Source organism: Sinohyriopsis cumingii, chromosome 17, assembly GCF_028554795.1.
Source record: "Sinohyriopsis cumingii isolate HCF-2022 chromosome 17, ASM2855479v2, whole genome shotgun sequence".
Lineage (NCBI taxonomy): Eukaryota > Metazoa > Mollusca > Bivalvia > Unionida > Unionidae > Sinohyriopsis > Sinohyriopsis cumingii.
The window spans coordinates 73,781,205-73,809,149 of NC_142977.1; the positions used below are offsets into that span (position 1 = coordinate 73,781,205).

Sequence of the window (27,945 nt, forward strand, 5' to 3'; positions counted from 1 at the left end):
TGACAATAAAAACAGGTATTATTCTCTCACACTAAAGATGAAGTAACATAACATCAAAATAAATACAAAGGTACATAATATGGATCCAATGAAAAACTGTGATGAAGAACAGATAATAATTTGAAATGTTCAGTAATTATAAAGTTGTCTCAGATAATTAAACACTACTATGCTTTCTGTCCCTATGGTCAACCAATATACTGACCTTTCCCTATAAAGTCAAACCCTAATGGCGTTCTTATAGTCAAACACTATAATGAAATTATCTTAGTCAAACACTATGACCTTAAAGTCAAACACTATAATGACATTTCTCTTAGTCAAACACTACGACCTTCTTATAGACAAACACTATAATGAAATTCTTATAGTCAAACACTATAATGACATTTCTCTTAGTCAAACACTATGACCCTCTTATAGTCAAACTATAATGACATTCTTATAGTCAAACACTATAATGACATTTCTCTTGTATGACCAATGTTTACTTGACATTTCATATGCCCATTTAAATCACTCCCCGGCTCGGTCACTTCAACCATCCAGACTTCTCGCGCACATATACGTTGGCACTTTAATGGCGGTCTTTCATGACTATTGCTGAGGCCTCTGGCTACACCTAGTCAGTCCGCACACAGTTGTCCATACCTAGACACTCATACCTAGTTATCCACAACTAGTAATCCACGCCTAGTTATCCACACCTAGTTGGCTGAATATGAAAAGAAACAACTTTCCAAATAGTCTGCTTTATGTGTATCGAGATTAAAATATCTGAGCATTTCAAATGGATTAATACTAACACACTCAAATATTCCTTATGTACGACTATGACGTTCGAATGGCATACAAAAAATAGAAATATGATATACTAAAACTAATACATACATAATACGTCTTCAATATTAGTTATAATAATAGCGACAAGATGACCTACCAACAGGAGTATTGCATATATGTTCAAATCCCTTTTAATAATCCGAATCGTACCATCTCTAGCTACCAAATTACATAAGCCATACACTCTTGATGAATTAAACTACAAGTACGATAAAACAACGCAAACGTATAATACAACATTGAACGTGTTTTGCGAAACTGAACATTAATTAAAAAGAGTTGATTAAAAATAATATAACTCGCCCAACTCGTTGGCTCAAACTAAGACCTAATGGCGATCCCGCCCCGACAGCTAAATACATAAAGAGCTTCCCTCTAATGGCTGTGTCAGTCAAGATCCCTAAGTAATATATGTAAAGTCGGACGCGTTAACATATAGTACGCACGTGCCGTGCAAGTAATGATGGCGTCATGCAATGCAAAGAAAAAGTATATTTACAAAATACTATGGCGCGCGAAACACGTCAAATACTGAAATTTATGGTGGTCTAAGCAAGCCATATCAGGTATTTCGTAACAGCTACTACTCCATGAGAACTTTACGATCACAACATCGCATATCTACCATGTTCATCAATAAAAATAGGACTTTCTTGCATTGATGATTAGCGTTACTCCACCGATGGTATTCACACACTCGCACACGGACAGTATCACGCGAAAAAGTAAACCACATACAAGGAAACACTCTTTATCACGCAGTGAGTCAGAAAGCCCAGCATTATATAGACTAAGTTAATATGGGTCAGTGCGCAACATGATACACAACCACATTATCATGAAACTAATTATCATATTATCATGTCTCTCTAGCACTAGCCGAATTTCTAACTCAAGTCATGACATAACCAGACCTCCTAGACAAACTACATCATCCCAATGTGTGCTGTAAATAACAAGATGAACAATGTCGGTCGACGCAAGCAGATTGTCTCAGTTAAATGAATTTACAACTTATTACACAAATGAAAAGACATCACGTCATGTCTTAACAACATTACTTGCAAACTAGCGATTCACTGACAGACATAAAAAATCAATTCTTAGTGTACATGATACACATTATTTAAGACAGATAAATTAGTTCTCACAATTTATATCACAGTAATGTATGCAATTCCTACAACACGTGATTTCTATTACATACAATGACTAAATTTGAACACATTCATATCAATGAAATATTGTATGAAATTCTTGCAATAAATGATTCATATAACATTTAAGACCAATGAATGCAAAATTAACTTCTGAACTCAAAATTATTTCTTAATTTCCTTGGAGTCCTTCAGATATCCCTTTTGGCAGAAAAAAACCTTGGACTGCAGAATTTCACAAGGGAAATTACTGATAACATTGAATTTCGCCTGGGAAATAGCCTCTCCCAGCTTAGCCAATCAGGATTAATTTTCTCTAGCTGCCAAAATTTCAACACTTCCATGGAAGCCAGAATAATTCTCTCTAGTCCATCTTTATTAATAACTATTCCTGGAGAATTTCATTCAATGACAACTTTTTCAAATGGCTCAAGATTGTTTCTGGCTAGTCTCAACTTTGTCATTTTCCGCTACATAATCTCATTTTAACAGTGGCTTCTTCTATTTGTCTGATCGTTATCCGAATGAACTCTAATTAAAAGTCAATCATGCCCCCAACCAAAAGAGATTAACCATCTGAAACTATCAATTTGTTGTGAAACTAGCCCATAATCAATCGTAATAGTTACAAGTTATGCTGACCAAGAAAAAAATGTGTTGCAAATCTACAATATGTTGCACATTTTGCAATAAATATAACTTATTTAATTCAAGGTTTATGTCAAATAACAGCCACAGTCTGGCTGAAAAATACTGTGCAATATATTTTGATGTATCTTAACATAATTTATAAACAATATTTTACTTGTTTGTGTCTACAGGCATTGTCAAAAGATACTGTATCACGTTGACAAAAGTAAAGTTTCATGGAGTGTATATCACAATATAAAAGAGAATAGCAATACAGGCTTCAGAATTTGTGTTCGACTTTGATGACCATGAAATTTCAGCAAGGACAATATCTCTCATTAGATCAAAGCGAACATAACAAACATGGTTACACAATTACTGTCTACTACATTGGCATATATATTCAATCTATTACATACATGCTTTTTCTAAGAAGCTACTAAGTGTAAAGGTGTTAACAATGCTATAACACTACTATTGCATTGGACAATATTCTATTTTAGCGAAAAAGCTGGTGTAATTTACCCCTCACCCACAAATTAATCTTACCCTTGTTGATTCTATTACATCTTTGACCTTTGATGATTATTAGGACTGCCATTTGAGTCCCTTATCAGCAATTGCTAATTATGGTGATGATGCAAATGAAAATGCAACAGAATACAACAGATTAATCTTCTATTTGTCATTGGCACAGTGCAACTTTTGAAATGTATACTTGCAGAAATCCTTCACTACTGCTTTATGTTGAACAAATGATAGTTCAAGAACGTGTCCTGCGCTTGTTATTTGATACCAATGACATATCCATGACTGTTAATTCTGTCACATCGTGAGATTTAACATACTAAGTATACTAAGTTTCTACAATTTAGAACAGTGTGTCATCTTACACTTGTGGAGTTCTGTATTGTACATCTTAAGAGCATAGTAATCAAACGATTTCCTCCAACTTCTTAAGTCTCCCATTTTGATAAGCATCTCTGTATCAAGAATGGGATGGTGCAGTTATAAATAGACTCGGTTAATATATATATATATATATATATATATATATATATATATATATATATATATATATATATATATATATATATATATATATATATATATATATATATATATATATATATATATATATATATAAAGGATTCCACAACTTGAGTGTAAAACATGTAAAGAAAATAATTGTTTTTATCATGTACGTTTGACCAAGTGCCAAGGTTTGAGAAGATTTATTAGACTCATATACCATTCTCTGTGCCAGTTAACTGAATACAATATCAAAACAATAACTGAACATTGTTACTCCGGTAATATTCAAGACTATTGGTTTATTCACAGCAGAAAGATCTAATAGACAGGTGTGGAGGCTTGTTTTGCTCATCGTAAGTTTCCAACGTCGTAGATTGTGTCTGTGTATTGCCCAAATGATTGCAATTACTGGACAGCATCACCTCTGACTAATCATGGACTAGTTAAGGGGAAATGGCAACGTGTAGGCGATAGAGGTAAGGAACGGAATATATAGTTGAATATGAATGCTGCTATGTGCATTGTGCACATAGTGTGTAAGTGTATCATGTTTGTACAAATACACATGTTCCGTTATGTGAGCATCTCAAAGGAGATTAGTTCTTCAGTTAATTATGCCACCATCTTAAGATATAGTAAAATAGTATTAGTATTGCCATCACGATAAATAGTAATATGAGCAACACAGGTCTATCAAGCATTGCTGGTAACATCAAAATCAACATAGACGGTAGCAGTAGTGGCCATATTGGCATAGCTCCGACTTGACATCGGCACGAAATCGCAACATAACTGTCACTCAAGGTAAATATACGTCTCCTCAGCGGACTGAATATTCTCTCCCAAATACCGGACCCTGACATATCCAGTTCTGTTAGTTCTGTCATATTAGAAATATCTAATTGACAATTGTGGAGGTATGTGTTGCATATCTTAAGTGTCTTCAGCTTGGTACAGTTTGTCAGCGTCCTGCGTAACACACCACAACACCTACTGGACAGTTTTACCACTGACATGTCCAAGATCATTAGTTCTGTCATGTTAGAGAGATCTAACAGACAGTTGTGGAGATCTGCATGGTGTATCATAAGTCTCTCGAGTTTTGTACATTGTGTCAGCGTACTGAATAAAACATCACAACACATACTGGTCAGCGTTACCTCTGAAATGTTCAAGACTCTTAGTTCTATCATATTAGAAATATCTAAACGACAATTGTAGATGTTTGTATTATGTATCTTGAGTGTCTCTAGCTTTGTACAGTTTACCAGCGTAGTACCTAATACATCACAGCACCTACTGGACAGTGTTACCTTTAACATGTCCAGGACTGTTAGTTCTGTCATCTTAGATATATCAAACAGACAGTTGTGCAGGTTTGTCTTATGTATCTTGAGTGTCTTCAGCTTTGTACAGTTTACCAGCGTAGTACCTAACACATCACAGCACCTACTGGACAATGTTACTTTTAACATGTCCAGGATTGTCAGTTCTGTTATATTAGAGAGATCTAACATACAATTGTGGAGGTCTGTTTCGTAGATAGTGAGTTTCTTCAGATTAGTGCATTTCGTCAGGGTACTGCCTAATACATCACAGCAACAACTGGACAGTGTTACCTTTAACATGTCAAGGACTGTAAGTTGTGTCATATTTGAGAGATCTAAAAGACAGTTGTGGAGATCTGTGTGGCATATGCTAAGTCTATCTAGCATAGGACAGTGTGTCAGCGTCCTGCCTAATACATCACAACAACTACTTGACAATGTTACTGCTTTCATAATTAAGACAAGCAGAGAACCTGATTCCGGCAAGTACAATTCAGTACAGTTTATACATTGTAGACTGACATGTATCAACCCTGTAAGTCCTCTTAGGTCTACCCTGTCATTTGTAAATGGATCCCCCGTTAGATTCAAACTACGTAGGAAGGCTGGATTCCAACAGTCTAGGTCAAAGTCATTTTGTTGTAGACATAAACCCGACACATTCAAAAGCACATCTTCTCCAAGGACTTCTAACTTACATCTGATGTACATTTTGTTAATATCAGATAATCTATGACTGTACATGTCCGGTCCCTCTCCACTCCTCAACATCTCCCAATCTGCACGGCATATATCATTCACTTTTTCGAGCACGCCGTTACCAAGCTTAGGCATCAGGCCAACAAGGAATATAATGATATTTTCATGTTGTTGCACATCATTTAAATTTGCTATTGAGGAAATAAAATTGGCCAATTTGTCTGGGTTGATAATGAAGTAGAGAGCTGTGAAGAACTCTTGCATTGTTTTATGCAGGAAACTCACACTAGTTCTTCTCTTAAGATACGACACAGAATCAGAGACTGACAGTACACCCAGGTTCAAAGCCACATCCAGTTTTTCCTTTCCCTTATCCCCAAGGGCTTTCAGTAATTTGGTCTCTTCAAATACATGTGAATTTTCCTTGTCACTTCTGAGCAGGAAATGGTGAGCAATTTCACAAAGTGCAAGCAGAAACCCTTCTCCAAAATTTACTACTAGACAAGTTTCAGATATTTTAATAGGAAATGGAGACCAACTAGCACCTAGTGTAAATCTCATCTGTCTGTGATTAGGATCTTTCTTGTATTTTTCCTTCATTCGATCTGCCATCAGGTTGAGGAACAAAATATATAGCTCATGAAGCTTACTTGGTAATGACCTTTCATTTTCATACCACACATGTGCCAGAAAAAGAAGGAGAAGGGGCACATGTATTAGCTGTTTAGCTAACTTATTATCCTCTATATTCTTTACAAATTGTTTACTTGCATTCCCATCTTTGTAGCAGTTCTCAAACAGATTCTTTGCAAATTTGTTGGCATTTTTTCGACTTAGGCCTTGTAGATAGAGAAGCCGGTCTATTTCCTTTCCCTCGTGTAACTCCATCTGGGAAATTTTCCAAGGTCTTGAAGAAACCAGAAAACAGCACTTTGAATAGACCCTACGAGTCAAAACATTGTCAATGAATCCTGCCTTTCCAATCATCTCATCTAGGCCATCTAGAATAAACAATACTTTCTCTCCATTAAGCTTCAACAGGGTTCCCAGGAGGTTTTTATTAGGTACTTCCTCCAAGGGAAACTGAGCACATATGACCTCAATAAAAGTTTTCTCTGTCGAAATATCTCTAAGATTAATATAAAACAAGAGGTCAAATAGCTGCAAAGTAGCTTCATCCTGAAATGAACCATCTTGGGCAACTACTCTTCCTTCATGAGCATTGCACCATGCATGAAGAACCTTCCTGCAAAAAGTGGTTTTCCCTAACCCTCCTTTTCCATGCAAATAAACACGTTTGAACTTTGAACCCCTCTCATCCAGGAATATTTGTTTATAACTGGTCACCTCAATTCTCTTTTTGGAGTGAGACTGATGAATCTCATTTTGCTTGGAGACATTTTGTCTTTGCCCTGTTGTGCTTCTGCTGTCTTGTTTCTCTTCAATGACTATGTCAACATAGATGTTATCAATGTCACATCTCATCTTTTCAAATATCGGGGACATCTGTACACATCTCAAAATTCTATATGCTTCAATTAGATCTTCTCGAAGCTTGCAGATGTCTGTAAAGAGAATTTAATATGTTATGTTTTTAAATTGCTAATATATTCCTACATCCTATACTGTAAAACTTAAGTGGTGTAAACGTGATGCAAAATAAGAATAGGTAACAAGCAAACGGACAAACACTACCAATGGCTGGCATTTGAGATCAAATTTGATAGGCCTTCATGCCAAGATGCTTTCATCAAAGCTGGTTATGTTCTGTTTCGTGACTTTTGACAGGAAGTCGTTTTAATGCTTTTCTATTGCAGAAATAGAAATCTTATGAACGATTGATAACACTTGTATTAAATGCAAAGACCTTGATGCCAAAATGCGCCTGCAAAATTTGTTTTAAATTGGTAATGTTGTTTTTGCCAAGACTGAAGTAGCAAATGAAAACAGACGGGTTGCAACCACTGCACAATGGAAGTCATACCATAAGCTAATGTAGCTTTACATCTATGTATCAGCTAATGAATGTCGCTTGATATCGCCTAACTGGTTTACATAACTGTAACAGGATCATATATTTTATAATTTTATATATTCATGTTTTAATTAGACAGAAGTAGGTATTTTGTTATTTTATGTAATTAATGTTCATTGGTGAGTGAAATAAAGTCGTCAATTGTAATAATTGTATTATTCTCACTTTACACATATTTAGCTATTTAGGCAACCTCGAACCAGGATTACCTGTTCGAGTTTTATTCACTCTGCTCGAGCAATGAAGCTACCCTGATTGCTGTTCATGCTGGGTTGTTCTATTGTATGACAAGTGGTAAGTAACTTTCGGATTAGTTAATTTGCTGCTTGTCTGTATAAACAATATAGCATGAACAGCATATTAGTGGTGGTCATTCCATTGGAGCTTCTGAAAGTTGCTGGTCATGGGATTGCAGTAAGAAAAGTGTCTGATGATTCTTTTGCTTCAAGGAAAATGTGACTTGAACTTTGTCCCAGATGACAAGGTAAATAGATTTATAATATGGTTAATGTAATAGTTTATTATACATTTACTCTGTATATTTCTCTGAAATGAATGTTGATGTATTTTAGTACCTTTAATAGGTTATCAACCTGCATATTCTTTTCTGAGCCTTTCATTCTGTCCATACGTTTGTCTGTCTATTTGTCTGTCTGTCTGTTCTCTGCTTTGCTCTACACACTGATTGTTGTGTTTAGGTTTATTTGGTCCACTATCTCTCTAGATGGATAAATAATAAATATATGGGGTAGTAAGTCATTCATATAGTAAACAGAATCAATGTATACATGCAGAACAATAATGCACTGATGACGGTATTATTTATAGTTGTATTAAATATATTTTTATTGTATTTGCAGTGTGTAACAAAGCTGGAGAAATGTAATTATCTCCATTTACCAACCTCGTGCACAATAAAACCCAATTTCTTATGTAATATTCTAAGTCAAAATCCATGTAAACTATGTTCCGCACTTTATATCATCTAAAGTTTACTTCTTTAACCATAGTATGTTATACATTCATTCTAAAGATAAAGGTATTAACATGAATTCGATTGCTCACAAATGATGTCATGCAAGATTTTGATGACATAAACATTATATCAAGGTTTTATTGGAATTAGATGAGATATATCATATATCATCTCTAGATCTACCTTGGTACATACAACAATCTCAACCAAAATATTCAAGATATAAGTATATCTCACTTATTATAAAGTTGCAGAATAAAGTAGCAGCAACCCTGTGGGGGTGAAGCAGCTCAACAGAGGCGCCTGTGGATAAAGAAAGACCTTGCCTCAATTTCGTTGCTTTGTATACAGTCTCCCACTTGATCGCCAATGGCGATGTAGATTCAGCCTTCAAAAGAACCAAAAATAGATTTTGCATGTGAGACAACAGTGATGAAATTCCCACTTGTAATGCCCCAACTTCCAAGGGTGGGGACATAAGAGGCCAAGACAGAGAATGGACCCTATAACAGAAGGCAGACACCGGTGGTCGAAGCGTAGCAGGAACTGGGGGAGGGGGCAGTAGATAAACCGCCCCTTGTACTGCCTGGCTAGCTATTGTCCTAATGAAAACGTACATGTCAGCTCAAGAACAAACGTGGAATGTGGGAGCAACAAACGTTGTGGGCACGAAGATACTGAGTGTACAGATTTCGTCTATTCCTAGCCTCCAACACAGGGCCTGAGAGGTGATACGATGTTGAGGGCTGATATGGAAGGAAAGAAACCATCGTCATTGGATCCTTATAGAACATTTTTGAGCGCGCCATTATTGAGAGCTGTCCTGATATCGCTCCTGTCTCTCCTATTGTTCCTATGTGGAGAGAACGATGTGGAAGTAGGGTTGTTTTCGTCCCAAAGATCCTCGTGGAGGGTGATGGGATTGACCCTACAATTGTTCATTATCAGACAATGAACACGTTTCTCATATCTCTAAAAATATTCTAGGTGGAGAGTAAAGTCTTCCCTCATTGTCTTTGGTCCCGTATAAACAAGACAACATAGTTCCGCAACCTGTAAAGTCTGCCCCACCCTGGAAGGGGCCTCCATGGCGCCATGAGGGGAAAGAAGGCACGCTTCCTGAAAAAGGTTGTCTTCATATTATGTGGGAATAAAAAGGACACAATGGAAATGGTTGATGCTGATACGATCCCCATCCCTAGAACGATGAGTAAAGGCCGGCTCCCTAGACGCATCTGGATCCATGACTAACACAGCAAAGGTGTTGGTGGTGGGAGATATCTAAACAATGCCTGTCCACAGACCTATGGCGGGGGTATTAGCCAAATCCATTTCCCCAGACCTACAAGGTACAACATTGACCGATGACCACATATTGAAGTCATGCGAATGGTACTAAATGACCGATCACTGAACAATGAACAAGTCCAGAGACAATGATCAGATGTAAGCAATCAAATCATATTATTAGAATTATCTGAATGAAAATACTTCTCATTCCTTTGAATAAAGAGTGACTCGCTTGTCCACTTCAATGGACCATTTCATCAAGGGGAGAGGCACTCTTGTATGTTTCCTCCCTTGGGATGGACCCTCGATCAATCCCTCATTGGCACTGATCACATCGGATCGAGTGTCGGGGATCATTGGGCCTTATGAAACTTACGACCATGACATCTTAGAACAGTCTTGTTCCAGATGAGTATTATTTTCATTATTCTCTCGGGAAAAGAACTAGATTCTTAACTGGTATGGAAGTGATTGTTCAAAGAAGACAAGGAACACAGATGTTTCTTCCTCCATTTGCATGTAGGAAACTTTCCGCCAAGTCCCCATTTCATCAGACCACAGACAGATTGGACAACCATCCATGCCCTGTGCACAAATAAGAAACTAGGCAGTTGTAGATTTACAAACAGTAAAAATCAAGTAACAAACACAATCTTCACACAATGTTTAAATATCAGCAAGATTATCACTCACTCGCTCTGCAGAGATTTTTCCTTTCCACAATCACTACAGACTAACACAGAGTAGTATGCATGCAAGGGGCTGTTTGACCTTTTCAATACCATATGGGGACATGGACAGCTGTACAAGACTCTAACCCCCATGACTGACACACTCGCATCACTTGGGTGTTTACACCTCTAGCAACTCCTCAACAAAAACGTAATCAAACACCTCTGGGTCGCATGGGGGGTAGCTTGTCATGGGGGTTAGAGGCGAGGACGGGTGGATGGGGACTTGTATGGTAGCGAATCAGGCAATAGCCCCATTTCAGTACTACTACCGATCTTTTCTTTTTAAGATTTTACTGCCTAAACTGCAAGATACCCTGATACCAGTGTGTGTAATTTAGTTATGTTGACTAATGATTGGCGATGTTTAAATTGTGCTTCACATATTACACATTGGCAATACATTTTTCTGTGTAGCTTTCATATACCAATGTGATTGCATCATAATTTATGACATGATAAAAAGCCAAGGCAGCATACTGAGGTCAGTGTTTTCCTCAAAAGAGAGGAATGTTCCAACATTTTGACTGTGAGGCCAGAACATCTAAGTTCATATGGGAGGAAATATAATAAATTATGTTATGATCATACATCCATACATTAATCATATCTGTTTTTTTAACAAAACATTGGTCACACTTGTTGATAATTCTATACATCAATCATATATATGTTGTTTGTAAATTCCACAGGTTGATCATACCTATTGAAGATGCATATATATCAGTCAAACATGTTAAGTTCCATATAATAATAATATATATTAATTTTGACTGATATACCGGATCTGTGAATGTTTTGACTGTAGCCATGGACGAATGCTATAATCATTTTGTTATATCTGTTGTTGAATCAAGTGGCATTAATACTGTGTCAGATTCATTCATCATTAAATTGTAAATAAACATTTCATTCATGTGTTTGTGTTAGATGTTTTTGCTAGATCCAATTCCACTGGGCCTAATCATGTTACAATAGTGCAAAACTAGTTTTTTAATTAGCCTAGTCACGCTTTCATTTGTCAATAACTCCTTGTTAAAGGCAATTACAAAACTGATGCGAACAAGGCAAACAATAAAAATAAATAAAATCATTATATTTACAGAACTTTACATGACCATTAGTACTAAAAAAATCTAATAGAAGTGCTATTTCAAAATTGTGAATATGGTGCCTAAATGATCTTTGCATTATACAAGTGCCTCTTTTATTATGTATTTGTATACCTAGTTACCACTGTTCCATATGAGTATGTATTCTTTGAAGTCGCTAAAAGTGGTCTGCAGTTACAACTTTTGTGTTATTCCTTTAGCCTTAATTCTTAATAACATTCCATTATCCCATCCTTCTATCAAGTATATGTATATCATCCAGTGAGCATTTAAGTCTATAAATGTTCAACTTGCTATTTCAGTCTTTGATTCAATTATCTGTCTCATACATCTTATTGTTCTTCCCACAATATACAAACACTTACCCATACAATGAGCATTCGGCACTGCCAATTTGTAGTTCAGCCTATTAAAAAATGCATAGAGTGGACAAGAAACATTACATAATTATATAACTATGACTTTCCAATAGGTTAATAAAAGTTAATTTGTCCACTATATGCAATATATGGACAGTCATGACCACAACTACATTAGCCCCATTATAGATGCAGCATGGTCAAATGAAATGTCCACTGCAGAGGTGTGGATGTTCTAAAATTCACATAGTTTGGATGTGTAGTCTGTTAGGTATGGTTTACTGTATATTCTGCACTTTGTTTTTTCACTGTAATAAGTGAAATAAATATGGTTAAAACTCAGACATTTTCTGTCAAATCACTTTACAAAAACTACCCTGAAATCCATGAAAAACATTAACTGAGTGCTCACTCAAATACGTTGATACATGCACATTTTATTGCTTTAATAATCTTCAGAGTTGAAGATGTTATTAAGTTTTCCACGTGCCAAAAATTATACAGATAGAACTTTACTATACCTTCAGGTTTGATTGACGACATGGTCACAGTTTCTGAAATGATAAATTATGTGTCTTTAATATTAGTAATCTATGTTATTTTGGTACATGTGGGTTGGAAGGAAAATGCATTAGCATGACTTACATGTAGCTTAAGACTTGAATAATGAAGAAATATGGCATTACCTATTTGGCAGACAATGTTGTTTTGTAGTAGTGATCGTTAGATATCTTAGGCGTCCTAAGCTTTAATTGGTTTAGCGACTTGTTAACTACAGATATGCAAACTGGCTCAATTTAATGAGTGCGTTTTGTGTGCAAAGAAAGAGTACAATATATTCATAATAATGTAAACATTTTATTTAATATCCTGGGTTTTTTTCTTCAGTTTATAGTGTACTTTTCTTAGTTATTCTTTTTGTCTAATACCAAACTCACACTCATGAATTTTCTGTACAAAGGCTTGCTTTTCTTTCTCCAGATGTAAATACTTGGTTCATGGATGTATTATGTTCCTACTGGATGAGAGACAGACAGACATACGCACAGAGAGGGAAAGAGAAAGAGAGTCAGCTACCGATATTAGATGAACCGCAAGCCATAGGATCATCACTGTAACTCCGTTTTCTCATTTGTCTAGTTATGTATTTTTCCTCATCCTTTAATACATTCAGTATGTTTATATATTCACTAGATCTCAGTGCATTCCTCAAAGCGTGATATTTCCCTACTTTCAAAATCCCTTTCTCCTCCATCAGAGTAAATACATCTGTCGGATTTTCCTGTACCCTCGACAACCTTCCCTTAGGGATGTAAGATTGCAAGCAGAAGATGAAATTTTTGTATGTCAGATCATCAGGATTCATCATATCACTCAATTTTATCAGAAGAGATCTGTGTCGTTGGTCAACCTCCCTTGAAAATGATGCCATGCTGTATAAGAGGCCTTATATTTGTTCCAGGTGATGACTAATAAGTTTCATCGTAAATAACATAGTTATCTAACCTTCTAGTATGAAAATTAAATTTCTCTAGATTGATATGAGTTTCCTTCGTGATGATTGGAAGCCTTACATCTGAATTAGTTCTTAAAATATTGATCATGTTTTACAACATATATTCTGCAACTTAAACATTTTCACAACATTCATAGTAAAGATTTATATTAAATAATTTCTATGTAATTGAGTCTGTGTCAATGGAAAATGAAATTGATCAGTCAAGGTAGTCTTCATCTTGTATGATGCTGTGCATTGTTTGTACTTGTAGATATCCAGGCAATGCTCTACATATATTATTAATCCACATCGGGACAAGCAGCTTTAACTATCAGAGTGTGAGCTTTCATTGGCATATTGTAAATCACCGTACATGTATTGGTAAATATACTACTCATGAGTACAAATGAAACTAGTTTACCAGTCAAATCATTTTTAATGAAAAGTTTTTCCAGTATAGTGTTTTTGTACGGTTCTCACATATTGCTCCCTATTAGCTGCTTATATCATCTTGACCGAGCCTGAAGTCTTCATATGTGGTGCCTCTCTCAAGTACTGAAATGAGTAATGAATGTGATAATAGTTCAATTAGTTATACAGGTTTGTGTAGTACCCATGACGAGTTACTGTAAATTCTCATTGTTTACTAAAGTACCCAGACTTGTGGATTTCGTGGCTGCTTACAACCAAGAGATTTAAAGCCAAATCGTCATTGATCATTCTGTCAGTATAAAAATGATTCACCATTTAAAAGCACATAATTATTTAAGTACCTTTGAAAATGTAATTGAATCACATGTAATGACCATATAAGTTTTACAGAAACCAAGTCTGTAAAGGACAGATAAAAACTATTATCAGCTTTGAGTTGACGGTTATGAGTCAAAGATGATATTGGAATATGTGTGATTGTGATTTGAATTTTAAACGTAGCTTGTCCAGTCATATCGCGACGATGTCTGCAGTGTGGCAAGTTATAGTGATGTTCGGCAATGGCGCCACTTGCCATAAACATGTAGCATGATGTCCCACTAAGTTATATTCTCCTGACATCAGGCCGACCAGTCCTAACACTAACCCCTTAATGCTGAGCGACAAATGAAGCAGCTACCAGTACCATTTTTGTAAATCTTTGGTATGACTTGGCCAGGCCCTTGATCTCCCGCATCTGAGGCAGACCCTCTTATCACTTAGGCCACATGAGTGGTTGATATTAAAATATAGCTATATATACAAAAAAATATTATAAGTTTGTTTTTATTTTCAGGGTCAATACGCTCTTGAGATTATGCTTTAATAAACACCTACTTGGAAGTATATATATTGGCACCAATTAAGATATGAATGAATCTGGTATGCTACAAATATCATCAGTCCAAAAGGCTGGCAATGTGCTATTGTGAATGGACTAGACTTGGCACTATGATGTTTGAAGAGACACATTATGGATAGAGAGCAAGTTATGTTCATATCTATCTATAATAGGATAAGCCCAATAAACAAAATTAACCCACGTGAAATGGATGATGTCGTTCAACGTTTATATGACATGTTACATACAATATTGGACAATAAATATTCAAACAGACAAGATGCCTCTTTGGCAGGCATGAAAATCTTAAATTAACCATAGAAAAAATCCAGTCATTCAAAGGAAATCAATATATAGATTTGCCTCTATTTGACAAACAAAAGCTTCTATCAATGGATGATAGATGTTTACCTTTTGCTGTATGATCTATATTAAGTATACTAAACGATTATGTAGATATACCATTCAAGAACAATTTGGATACGTATAATAATTAGTTCAGAAGGTAAATATTATCGCTTTGCCTTTTGCAAGCATTTGATTGAAGTGCCAACACTGTTGCATAGTCTTTTATGTTTGGATACCATTGGTTCTTATGTATTTAACAAATTCAAGCGTATATTTCAGATACATTTCAGTCTGTGGTGCTAGTTCATATATATATATATATATATATATATATATATATATATATATATATATATATATATAATATATATATATATATATATATATATATATATATATATATATATATATATATATATATATATATATATATATATATATATATATATAAAATCCCATTAAAATGTTAAAATTTAATATACAGTATCTATAAATGTGTGGCACAAAATCGAAGGGGAGTCATGGTCTGGATGTCCATGATGAGAAAGAAACCACTTTAGAAACTGAATAAATGCGACAACAAAAGTAATGTTAACATGCTGAACATAATTATTGCAGGTATATCAGACACTTCTACTCCTCTGGTTGTTATGAAATATGGAATATGCCCGTAAGTTTGAAGAATACAGATTTATCACATTTCGTTTCATCACCGATAAACTAGAGTCACAGACTGAAATATATCTGCAAAATATGCTTGAATTCGTTAAATACATAAGACAAAGAGGTATTCACAACTGAACTGAAAGTATCAGATATAAATTGTAAAACAATTGTGTCCAATGGAATAAAATGCTTGAAATAATATAAAATATTGCCTATATATGTGATAACATGAAACAACATTCTGCCATTTTAATATGGCAATACCACTGTACAGTGTGTAGTAGAGGCTTTATTTCTTTTGTTGTGCGAAAGGGTTACCTAGTTTGTATAGGATAAACCAGTTTAAAAGATATAATACAGCAAATTTATTCCCAACATTTCTATAGTTTATATGCTCAACATATTTGCTTTTGTTCTTCATGTTTTCATACTTTCATATTTTCAGCAGCTTACAAATTATTCAGATTAGTTGACAAGATACATTATTGTCCTAATTTGTATAGACTGTTTTATTAAAAGTTATGCCACCTGTATTCCAATCTTCTTTTGATAATGTCCTAATAGTTTTCCAAGGATTAATATTGGTACAAACCTATAGCTCAAGAGATGTGTAATCTCAACATCCTCTACTTTTTCTGTCAATGTGACAAAGAAACCTTGGATTTAACTCATCGTCATTGAGAACTGTGTTCTGATGTACTATCATTCACATGGAACAATATGTAGGCAGAAGGATAAATCACAATTGAAACATTCTTGATCTTTATTGTTTTAATCTATGCGGTACACTTCGACAGAGGTTAATCATCAAACAACACTAAAGTGATACGTATACCTACTTCACAGATTAATTTATGACATAATATAAATAGCCTAGCAATGTCCTAATCCAGCAAACATGATCAAAGGCTACTTCCCTTGTTTTAATAGTCACACTGCTTTCTATATCTTATAATGCCAGGAATTTTTGTTGATGTTTCGGTATCGTCTGTGTAATTTAGAAACCATATATGGAGGTATATTTTCTGTAAATCTTACTAAAATTTAATTTAGCAGTGTTAGATAAGTAATTTAAAAAACAATATATCATTCCAGGAAAGCATATTTTGTAAATGTTTATAAGGTATTTACGCCATGACACTTTCTGTCATGTTTATTTTAATTATGGTCAAGTGCTTTGGAGAAAGAAAAAGAACTTGTTATAAGTTTATTATTTTTATATTTGCAGCATTGTAGCAGTAATTTTCTAACTTTAGTATTGGAGGCAAAATTTCAAGGCATATCGGGATCATTTGAAAAACACTTGAAAGGCCTTTCTGCCATAATGATTTATCTTTCTTCCAATTTTGTCAAATTCTCTTCAGCAGTTTTTAAGAAGTCATTTAAATGGTTTTTGGTTGTACAGCATCACAGTTTTCTTTCATTGAGTTTTCAATGAATAAAATGTTTTCGTACAGAAACTGAAATTTCTCAGTATACCCTCTTGTTATGATAGCCTTAATAGGCACTAAATTAGAAGCAAAAGACATAACTTTGACACTTCAAGAATGGGATGACCAGTTGCAATAATCCTTTGAATAAGCCAATTTTAACTAACTAAATGTTATTTTTTTATTATGCATTTATTTTATTTTATTTATCTCTTATGGAAAAAATTAAGAACAAAATTATGATAAATAAATGATGCTGACTTTTTAAACTTTAAACCTTTTACATTTCCGTCATTCAAAAGTATTTATTTATAGGAAATGTTGGAACATTTTTCACGAAATTGAAAGACATTTCAAGGATTAAAAAATTTCAAATTCAGGTCTTTAAAGAAACTCATTTTAAAGATTTTTTAGGACTTAAGACACGTGGCTTTTTCGTTTAGTAACAGCAATACCTGATGACATATTGGCATCATTTACTTAATCATGAAAGCCATTGGTGTCAGGATGCTCTACAGCATATTCGATCACAATAAGTCCAATGGTTTCTGAGAAATGTAAAATAGCAAATGTTGATGCATGATGGACGCATAACGACGCCTCAGCATCACTTGACCCTCTGACAGGCAAGTTAAAAATGACTAGCATTATCAGCTTATTACAAAAGTTTAGCATGTTTATTTTAATCTTAAAAATATCATTATACAGCATAATTGTGCTGTGCAAACTTCAATCATATCCTGAACAATCCGAACATTTATGATATTCTAGAGACCAATCATTCATGGAGGTACTGACTGGAATCAAATATTTTACAAATTAATGGGAAGAATATAACAAAACTGCATAGAACGAATTAAGGCCAAGAATGAAAAACCTGAACCATTCACAGAGGGTGATGAGAAACATTGTAAATCAAAACTAGATACCATATATACGATACAAATATTTTAAAGACAAATTTAGAGACTATATCATAACCTCTAAATATAGGGGTTCTACAAATGAAATTTAAATTTTCCTATGCCCGAAATGTATTGATTTTTTCCCTCATTATTTGTCCAATTAGTACTGTCATCTATTTTGAAGACACCTTGAACAAAAATGATCCATACGATGAATTGAGACTTAACAGAAAAATATACATACTTTAGCAAGGATGTCATACTTCAGCAAGGATGTCATAGTCTACGGGTACCTGGAAGAGAGTAAATAATTAAGCCCACATGCCATATCTAGAGCAGTCGGTAAAATATTTAAGTAATGACAATTTCACAATGAAATTGTTCCAATGTATCCAACCTAAATTTATGAGAAACGACATCTACCTATATGAATGTATAATAGCTTGCAAATGTCTAATGTAGTTCAAACGTTCTGACTGGCAACACACAGCAATCACAGGATATTCCAATATATCATTATCTCAAATTTTAATTGATTCTTTGTCCATAAATCTGTGTAATAAATATCTTAATGAAGTAGAATTCAAATGTTGATAAGACTTGTTTACATACTGATTATTTATGGAACACTACATAAAGATAATACTGATTAAACTGCATTAAAAAGGGACAATGTCTAGTTAATGTATTCTGTCTTTGTAGTACAATCAACAAAGGTGTGATCGACAACGCTTGTGACAGCAGCAATGACTGAAGAGCGTATTGCTCACATTTATCTGGTCAAACACTGAGAACAGCAGCTTCCTTTGGTGAATAATAGTTCGGTAAGTTTACAAAAGATTGTTTTCTAAGGATATATTTTTTTAATCTAAAGATACTGTTTTGTGTTGGTTTGTTCTTTTAAACAAACTTGATAGGCTCATATATGTGTATCAATCTTCGTTTACTGATTAATAATAATAATAAAGCACCATGGAATCATAAGCATTATAAAATGAAAACTGCAAACCTAATCAGAATGCTATGCTTATAAAAGAAAGTTGTTATTCCCTTGGTTGTGAGAGCTGCCTCATTGCTCTAATATATGAACTGTATCAAAATCAACAGTCAACTTTGTATTGCCTGCTTCGTTTGACGTAGGAATTCTGTATTGGTGCAGAATGCTGAATGTAATGACCACATAGAATCATTGAAAGCCAAAGGATAACAAAAGTGTGACATTGTTAAATAAAGGACCCTTAACTCTCCATACCTAGAATGGCAGAGACATTACGCCCAATTCACGGGAGCATTATATGACATCATACAAATTGTTCTTGCTCCACATTTGCCGTATATTATAATGAAGCTGCATGTTGCTGGATTTATAACGTCGAGGAAAGCTCGGAACCAGTTATTTTTTTTGGTACAGCCACATGTGACAGGGGTCATTTCAAAGGTTCAGAACTGAAGCAATCTTCTCATGTAACAGTGATTTGCTAGACAATGCATTGCTTTTGAAGATCATTTATGCAAATGTATATGCAAGATTCCACGGCAAAGAGACTGATAATCCATTCACTATGTGTTAGTCTAGCTCTTTCCTGAAAATGTTAGTGACCTGCCACATGGTGGCAATGATGACGCAAATACTTTGATCGCTCATTACAGCCAACCAAGAGAAAATAATAATTTAATCATTTTCAGAAGTGAAGGCGTATGAATTCTCATGATTGTTTACAACAGTGCTGAGAATTGTCAGATGCCAAATTATTGACAAAACTAGTTTGAATGAAATGAGAGTTCCTGGATGTGTGTTGTTTCATAGGAATCGAAGGAACGTCAGTGTCAAAGGTGGAGTGTACGCATCCGCTATTTTTGCACCAGCATTTGATCAACATAAAGTTCAGTGCATCCTGAGTGTTGACACTCTTCATGAACTTATGATAATAAATCTTGTTGGTGTTGATGTAGAAGACTTCGATTCCATGCTAGCAGTCAGGAAGTGGAAGGAATATCAATATCAAAAAGACGTCATTATCAACACAATAAAGAGAACACTTGTGCCAAACGGATGCACTTTAAGTGAGTGACTTACTATAGAAAAATACGGAAATGTCATGATCGGTGATAGGGACAGCGTAAAAATATGTTGTTTTTTTAAATACATTCACACCTGTTGTTTGGAAATCCGTGACAAAGTCATAGGGATGAACTCATCGTTTCCTGCTACCAGCTTGGAGACATATGGGGACTTCAAAACAGTTACTTTTAAAGAATATATATATATATATATATATATATATATATATATATATATATATATATATATATATATATATATATATATATATATATATATATATTGCAATCTTTAGAATTATGTGTGACTAAAACGTACATCAAGAAAATTTAAGGATCTCCGAACAATACATAACAAATGATGTATAGCAGTAAGTACCTGATGTGTAGTCACAATTCAACATTTAAACCATTTGGTGATCTACATGACTGTCGCAGGAAAAAACCTTTGAAAAAGTCTTTAGTGTCTTTTTTAAGAATGTAAAATATTAGGTGATTTACATGACTTCAATGCAAAACAAAAGATGTATGAGTGTTGGGGGACATTTCTAAGAACTTCAAACATCAGGTGATCTACATGAATAGTACATGCAAAATGATACTTTAGTATTGAATTAAACTTTTGAAGAATTTAAGTTGTTCGTATGGAGAACTATAAAATTAGACCATTCATATTGTTTTAAACGTAACAACTTGTAGTGCACCATTAAAAATATGTGTTCAATAAGCAATCTGAACAGAAAATATGACATGTGACTGCAAGTGGAATTTATGTCTAAATGGATATGATACTGTATAGGCATGCCAATGTAAACCACGAATTATAGGAATTCTCGGTTTGCTTTAGGATGTCCTTCTGGTATCATCATCTACATCAAACGATGGTTGATGTTAAAGATGCCTTTGTGGTATCATCATCTACACAGAATTCATGTTTGCCTTTATCATGCCTAAAATGGTATTGTCATCTACGTGGAATCGGTTTTTTCATGTGGATGATTATACCACAAATGCATTCTAAAGCCAACCGTTAATTCCGTGTACATGATGGTATCCTATTAGCATGCTGATATCGATGAATTTATGCAGATTATGATACCACATAGCATCCTAAGGCTAACCATGACTTATGTGCAGATAATGATACCGCATACTCATGCTTGAGGTAACAATGAATTATATGCAAATGATGTTGCTACACTTAAGCATCCGAAAGTCAACCATGTAATCCATGCTCTGCACAGATGATGATACTTGACAGATATACTTAAGCCCCCATAAATTATATGATGATACTGCATAGTCATTCTTTCAATGCTATATAGATGGTACTTCAAATAAATGCTACACATAATGATAAACTCTATGCAGACAATGATACCACATGGATTTGCTAATGTCAGCCATGAATTATATGCAGATGATTCAGAAGAAAATCATATATGTTATACTGGAAGTAATCGTTAATGCTAACATATCATCTGCACAAAATATTAAAAGGCCAAACGGATGAATATGTTTAATGTCATGAATTGTATACCAGCCTGGGGAGAATAACTTCTTTCTAGAGATCCAGGCTGTACTGTAGTATTATGGATTAGTAATGTTATTTTTAAGAAATATTTCATTTTTATGTGTATGCAGTTCATGACCTGCTTTGCAGCAGTGATGTATAGATACTATAACAGTGCTATCACCCAAAATGTATCCTGAATTTGTGTTGCAATGGAATCTAAAAGTCAGTCTCCAATCCAGGATTCCTAAATTAATCAGGAAGTGTTATATATTTACAAATCTAAAACTTTACATAATCATGCTAATCAGTTTGATATATTACTTGTAGGAGAACAGTTTCGCTCTCAGTGTCGTAAGATGGATGTATCTCTCTATCATTCAAAAAATTAAGTCATAAACATTTCCTTCAGGGCATCAGTTTTTCAGGGTTTCCTAAACGTGACGTAGACATCACCTTCACCACACTAATTAAAAAGATACTGATGGAAATTATTGTACTCTGAAATACACACCCTGTAACAATTAGTAATGTAAAATGTACATCTGAATAGAAAAAATACACCTTAAGCTACAGACAAGGAATTCATCATAAGCATCACGGTATTTAATTGGTGGAGGTGGGGATAAATTACTTTTAATTATGCAACACTTATCTATTAGTTACTGAGGTGGCCATAATGAGGGTCAGTCATCTTTTTTAGGACCACCAAGACACCATAACAACTTTCCTGACTCCCAGATGTCACAATGACTCTACGTTTAAGAAGAATATTGGCAAATGACTATTCGATGTCACATCAGGACAATTTAATTTAAGACCACGAAGACATCCCAAGAAATCTTTCAGTAAAAGCCATTCTGATATAAACATCCAATCAGAAGTACTAAGAATTAACAAAATGTTCAAGGTGGATGCCATGGCAGCTATAACTAATATCAGATTGATACAATAATTATGTTACTGTAAATTCATGTTGATAGGACCAACTGGACCTAAAAAAAGGTTTTACTAAAAGTCAATGTTGAAAAGATTACCACGTATTCGGTAGAACTGCTATGGTAGCCATATTGAATGTCATATCAGCACCATATTCATTTATAGTGAAGATATCATATTACGTTTTCTGTAAATATATCATGCTCATATGTTCATCCAATCGGAAGAAATAGCAATAACAATATTTTCAAAAAGGCCACTGTCTCTCCAATATTATACGCCTGACCGATGCAACTTTCACTTGAAACCCAACTATACATAATGAGAAGTCTTTAAGTGTAAACCCCATGTCAATATGATTTTCTATTTAAGAGGAATAAGGGTTGCAAAATGTTTAAAATAGCTACTGTGGCAGCCGTATTTGATGTCAGATCGGCACACTTTCCTTTCGGATAAGCATAAGAAGTCTTTTAGTTCAACCATCGTGTTGATATGATCATTCATTAAGAAGGAGTACATATGGCAAAATTTTGAAAAGAGCATCTATGACAGACATATAGACTGTCCAAGCAGGAATATGTTGATTTGGGACCAACTAAACTAAAGCATAAATGTGTGAAACGTTTAATGGTAATCCTCCATGTAACTTAGATGGAGTAGCAATAACTTGTGATAATAGACAAATAACATACACTCTTATAAACTAGTCTGGCCAATGACCACTAGAGATAACAAAAATTAGATATAAATGAGTTCTTTTCCAAAGTCCCAAACCTGTTTTCCCCATTCAAAACAGTACTAGCTTACCTGTAATTATCTTTGTGGACTGCATACACATATAGACAGTATCCTTCTGATGTAGTGCTTTCATCATATTTTGTCATATACTGGTGCTACAATCCCAAGGGTGCTCTTTATCCATGGCAGAGCCTTAAAAAATAAATAAATAAATAACTCAGTGACGCCGAGTCGAAGAATAATAATGTCCATTTACTACAGACGACAGAATAGCACCTGAATACACATGTATCTACCTTTGAATTTTTGATTCATGGTATTCTTGAAGTATGTCCATCTTCATTAATTCCGGATTTAGTTTATTTAACAAATCATAAGTGACCTTTCAAGTGTTAATTCATGTGTGTTAAGTTGAAACAAAATACTAGCCATAACTCAAACTCAAAGGTTTTGTGGTCCATGGCTCTAATTGAGCAAACAACCGGATTTTTGTTTATACCCACCAATAACATTTAAAAACAGAGGACTTAATGGTAAACACTAAAACAATAAAATGTCAATTCTCCTGACACATATGGATGTACAAGTTGTTTTGCAACTTGTTTCTTTGGATTACTAATATACACCAGCAGAATGACATGCGATATTGGGGTGTAACGCAATAAAAGTTTCCAAATTAATTATGTCCATATATTTGACGTTGTACAATAGTGATCTTACTGAAATATAAAGAGCACTTACTACCAGGGAAATATTAATCCCTATTAAATGTTCGGTCTTGCAGAGATATCAACTCTTAAATTTCAAACAATCTTATTATATTAATTTCGAAACATAAATGTTAGCTGACGACAGTTTTTCACGGATATAGTTATCAAATACTGATGTCATCTATGAAATAAATATGAAATAGTTGACAAAATGAAGAAAATGCCTTTTAACATATGGATATGCTGTTTTTATAGCCATGCATTTCCTGGTGACTAGTTCTGAAACAAGCTTCCTCGTTACATACAACAAGATACATGGTTAAAGGGAGCTAATACCTAAAGAACAAACTCATTATTGGACCTTCAGAGCAAAGAATCTGCACCCACTCATTAAACATTTCTGCATTTCTTCCTCAGACAGCGACTTCTAAATATGATTTTTTTAAAACTGAACATTGAGCAATCCCCATAAACAATTTAATTATAGTCATGCAATATTTATTTACCTGAAGAGAGACTTGGCCGATCTTTAAGAAAATTGTAAGGATTTCAACAATCTGTTTTCCTAAAATAAAATCTATACATGTGTCATATTTTAAAAGCGATTTCGCATTATTACTACCAGCTGTAACTGAATATCTCAAGCAAGAAAATGGAAATTCTGAACTCCTAGAGATGCAGCCATTTGTTAGAAAAAAGAGTTCCTCTCCACACAGATTAAAGTATGCATGAACATCTAATTTTGCCTAAATCTTCGAAAAGGTATACCCATGTAAATAAATTCACAGAATGCAATTTTTAATAGCACTAATTATCTAAACTGTGACAACTAGTTTGTGACGGAAGCGTGAAATAAATTCAATCTCTGACTTCTCTGAAAAGGGTCATTCAGTACTTAGCTTAAAATATAGATGGCATCATCACATTTTTAATAACTCAAACAACATTCAGATAAATGGAGCAACTCAAAACAATGCTTCCCTGTTGCTGCAACCCGCAACAACTAGAAACAATGGCAAAATAGAAAGAAACAAATAATGCTGGCCCTTTCGCATTAACAAATGATGATCTTTCCAGAATCTACAACAAAATTTACTTTCTAGACATATTAAACAAGGTGAAAAGCATATCTAACTCGCAGACTTGAAAATTATATAATGTGCTTTCAAATAATGCGGTCTTGGCGCATTTATGCATTTCATTGACATATACTTTTCGACCGGAACAGTCTTCATTGGAATGAATGACTGTTTGCTGTTGTTAATGCTCATTTGAACTGTTACAGTTGTGTAGCATTTTATCAAACTTGTTTGTCTGAAAGTTAGGCTTACTAAAAACGATATGATATAATTGTCTGCGTGGTGTCAAAGATGGAAATCAATTCAGTATGACCCCACTTATTACATCATGCATTATGTATTGGATTATTTTACAATATCTTACTTTCCATCTTAAGTTTTTGCTCCATCCATCACAATCAGACCCGTCATTTTAAAGGTTTACTTAACTCATTATTTACTTTAAATAAACCTTTTTATTTTCACCGAAATTTAATTTTTTCCTCTTATCTTCAGTAAGTAGTAACTTTAAGGAAATGATCTTTATTCTTTTCTCTGTCATTAATCTTTAATACCTTACTGTCTTTCATTTTATTTCTGCATTATCTAATTATTCACCGAATACTTTAATGAAAATAAATCTGACTTAGAAATAAGTGAAATACGTTGGGATTTTCGAAAGCTTTACTCTGCCCGTTTGTCAACTAACTTCACTGACATACATCAGCACCACCCACCTACCCCCAAATGCTTATTGAGTTGTAAAAACCGGCGGAAGCCAAACTATAGTGTTGTAAAGAATTACCCCGTTAAACTATGTATGGATTTTAGTGTTCTGACCGGTATTGAGAGACCATGCTTTTTTGGAAGACAATCCGTTTTCTTAAAGACAGGTTCTGTTTTAAAGATAAAATGAAGGTGCAGTGCTCCCCCATTTATGAAGGGCTATCCCTTGATGAGATGTCACCTTGCCGAGACAAAATAGCATATTTTTATTCGTGTGCATCCTTACAGAGAAATCATCTGCTTTTAAGGGTAGCTGTTCAGTGCACATGGTGTGGTCTAATAAGAAGATGATTAATCCACCAAATATTTGAAAATGCTTTAACCAAACAAATGATTCTTTTAAATTAGAATGAATTATGTTATTTTCATAAAACATTTGTCTTGAAACGAATATGATTTTCGCTATGCATTATCCAAGTCGTTATGTAATGATATCGATTTTGCCCTAACTATTAGCAAAATCAAAAATCACCCAAAAGTATATGTACGTGTAACAACTGGTAATGACATAGAAAAAGTCGATGTTATATGTAATAATAATAATAATAATAATAATAAGGGTGTTTAATTATATATATATATATATATATATATATATATATATATATATATATATATATATATATATATATATATATATATATATATATATACGTATATTTTGTTAGCGAAAATCACGCCTAAACCTAACTCTGGACTGATATATATGCAATAAGCAAATTGGTACCGAGCACGCTTAAGTCATGAAATAACAGAAAACGGCTGTGACAGCAGAACAAGAAAGTTGAATATTCTAAAGAACGTTAATAGAGAAAATTATACTCACAAGTATATTTTGGGCTTTCGTTTTAGTCTGTTCATTTTAGATAGATAACTTCGCAATTTTAGCTCAATTATACGTTCACTAGACAAGGAAGTTTAGAACTGACACGTACACAAAAGATAACGACCTAATGGAAAGACTATTGTACACTTCAAACTCTCAAATGTAGCAACTCACGTCATATTCGCGATTCCGGAAAACTGCATATTAATAATAATAATAATAATTATTATTATTATTATTATTATTATTATCATTATTATTGCTTTATTTGTTGTTGTTGCTGTTGTGGGGTTTAACGCCGTTTTTCAGCACATGATAGGCTATGCATGGCGGCCACTATTAATGGTGGAGGACGAACCCTGAAAAACCCCGGAAAGAGCCACCGACCCACGAGAAGCTACTGGCAAGCTTTCTTACATACCCACATTGGCCAAATCCTAGACTCGAACCCACGCAAACAGAGGTGAGATGGCAGTGATCCGTTACGGAGAGCGCTTTAGACCACTCGGCCACTCGGGGCCCCTTTATTTGTTGTAGTTTTACAGATAATATATACAAATTCTTTATCGTGTTTAAAGTAATTATTTTACTATCTCAGTGATAATATTCGAAAAGTGTATATATATATATAAATGTCAGTCATTTGGGAACAAATGCTACTGACAAGAAAAGCTGTTTTGTTTGTGATTGTAAAATATGAATCTAAAACATATGACCCATATATACAGAGATTGAGCCATTCATAATGATCCATGTGTATCAAGCTTTGTCTTAACAAATCTTCGAGATAAAGTAACCATGCATGGATAACAAAGTAAAGGTCTTATGTTCTTGCTTTTGGTTTGGTACTCCCACGATCCAATACCCTAAAATATAAAATATGTATCAGGAAAGAAATTGTTTGAGGATAAAAGCTTGAAAACTGCAAATTTTAAGGTAAACAAATAAATAAATACTAAA

The 27,945-nt window shown here is 34.2% G+C and overlaps 1 protein-coding gene across 1 annotated transcript; it reads right to left on the minus strand.

Annotated features, from left to right (window-relative positions):
* On the minus strand, positions 1-27,076 carry LOC149779241 (uncharacterized). Its single transcript, XM_089939821.1, has 6 exons — positions 26,986-27,076; positions 23,675-23,797; positions 18,599-18,647; positions 13,273-14,248; positions 12,717-12,749; positions 1-7,257 (listed from the first exon to the last, which is right to left on the minus strand). Exons 4-6 carry the CDS (start codon positions 13,625-13,627, stop codon positions 4,274-4,276), a joined length of 3,372 nt encoding a protein of 1,123 aa, XP_089795947.1. The 5' UTR covers positions 13,628-14,248; positions 18,599-18,647; positions 23,675-23,797; positions 26,986-27,076; the 3' UTR covers positions 1-4,273.
* Between the last annotated feature and the right edge of the window lie 869 nt (positions 27,077-27,945).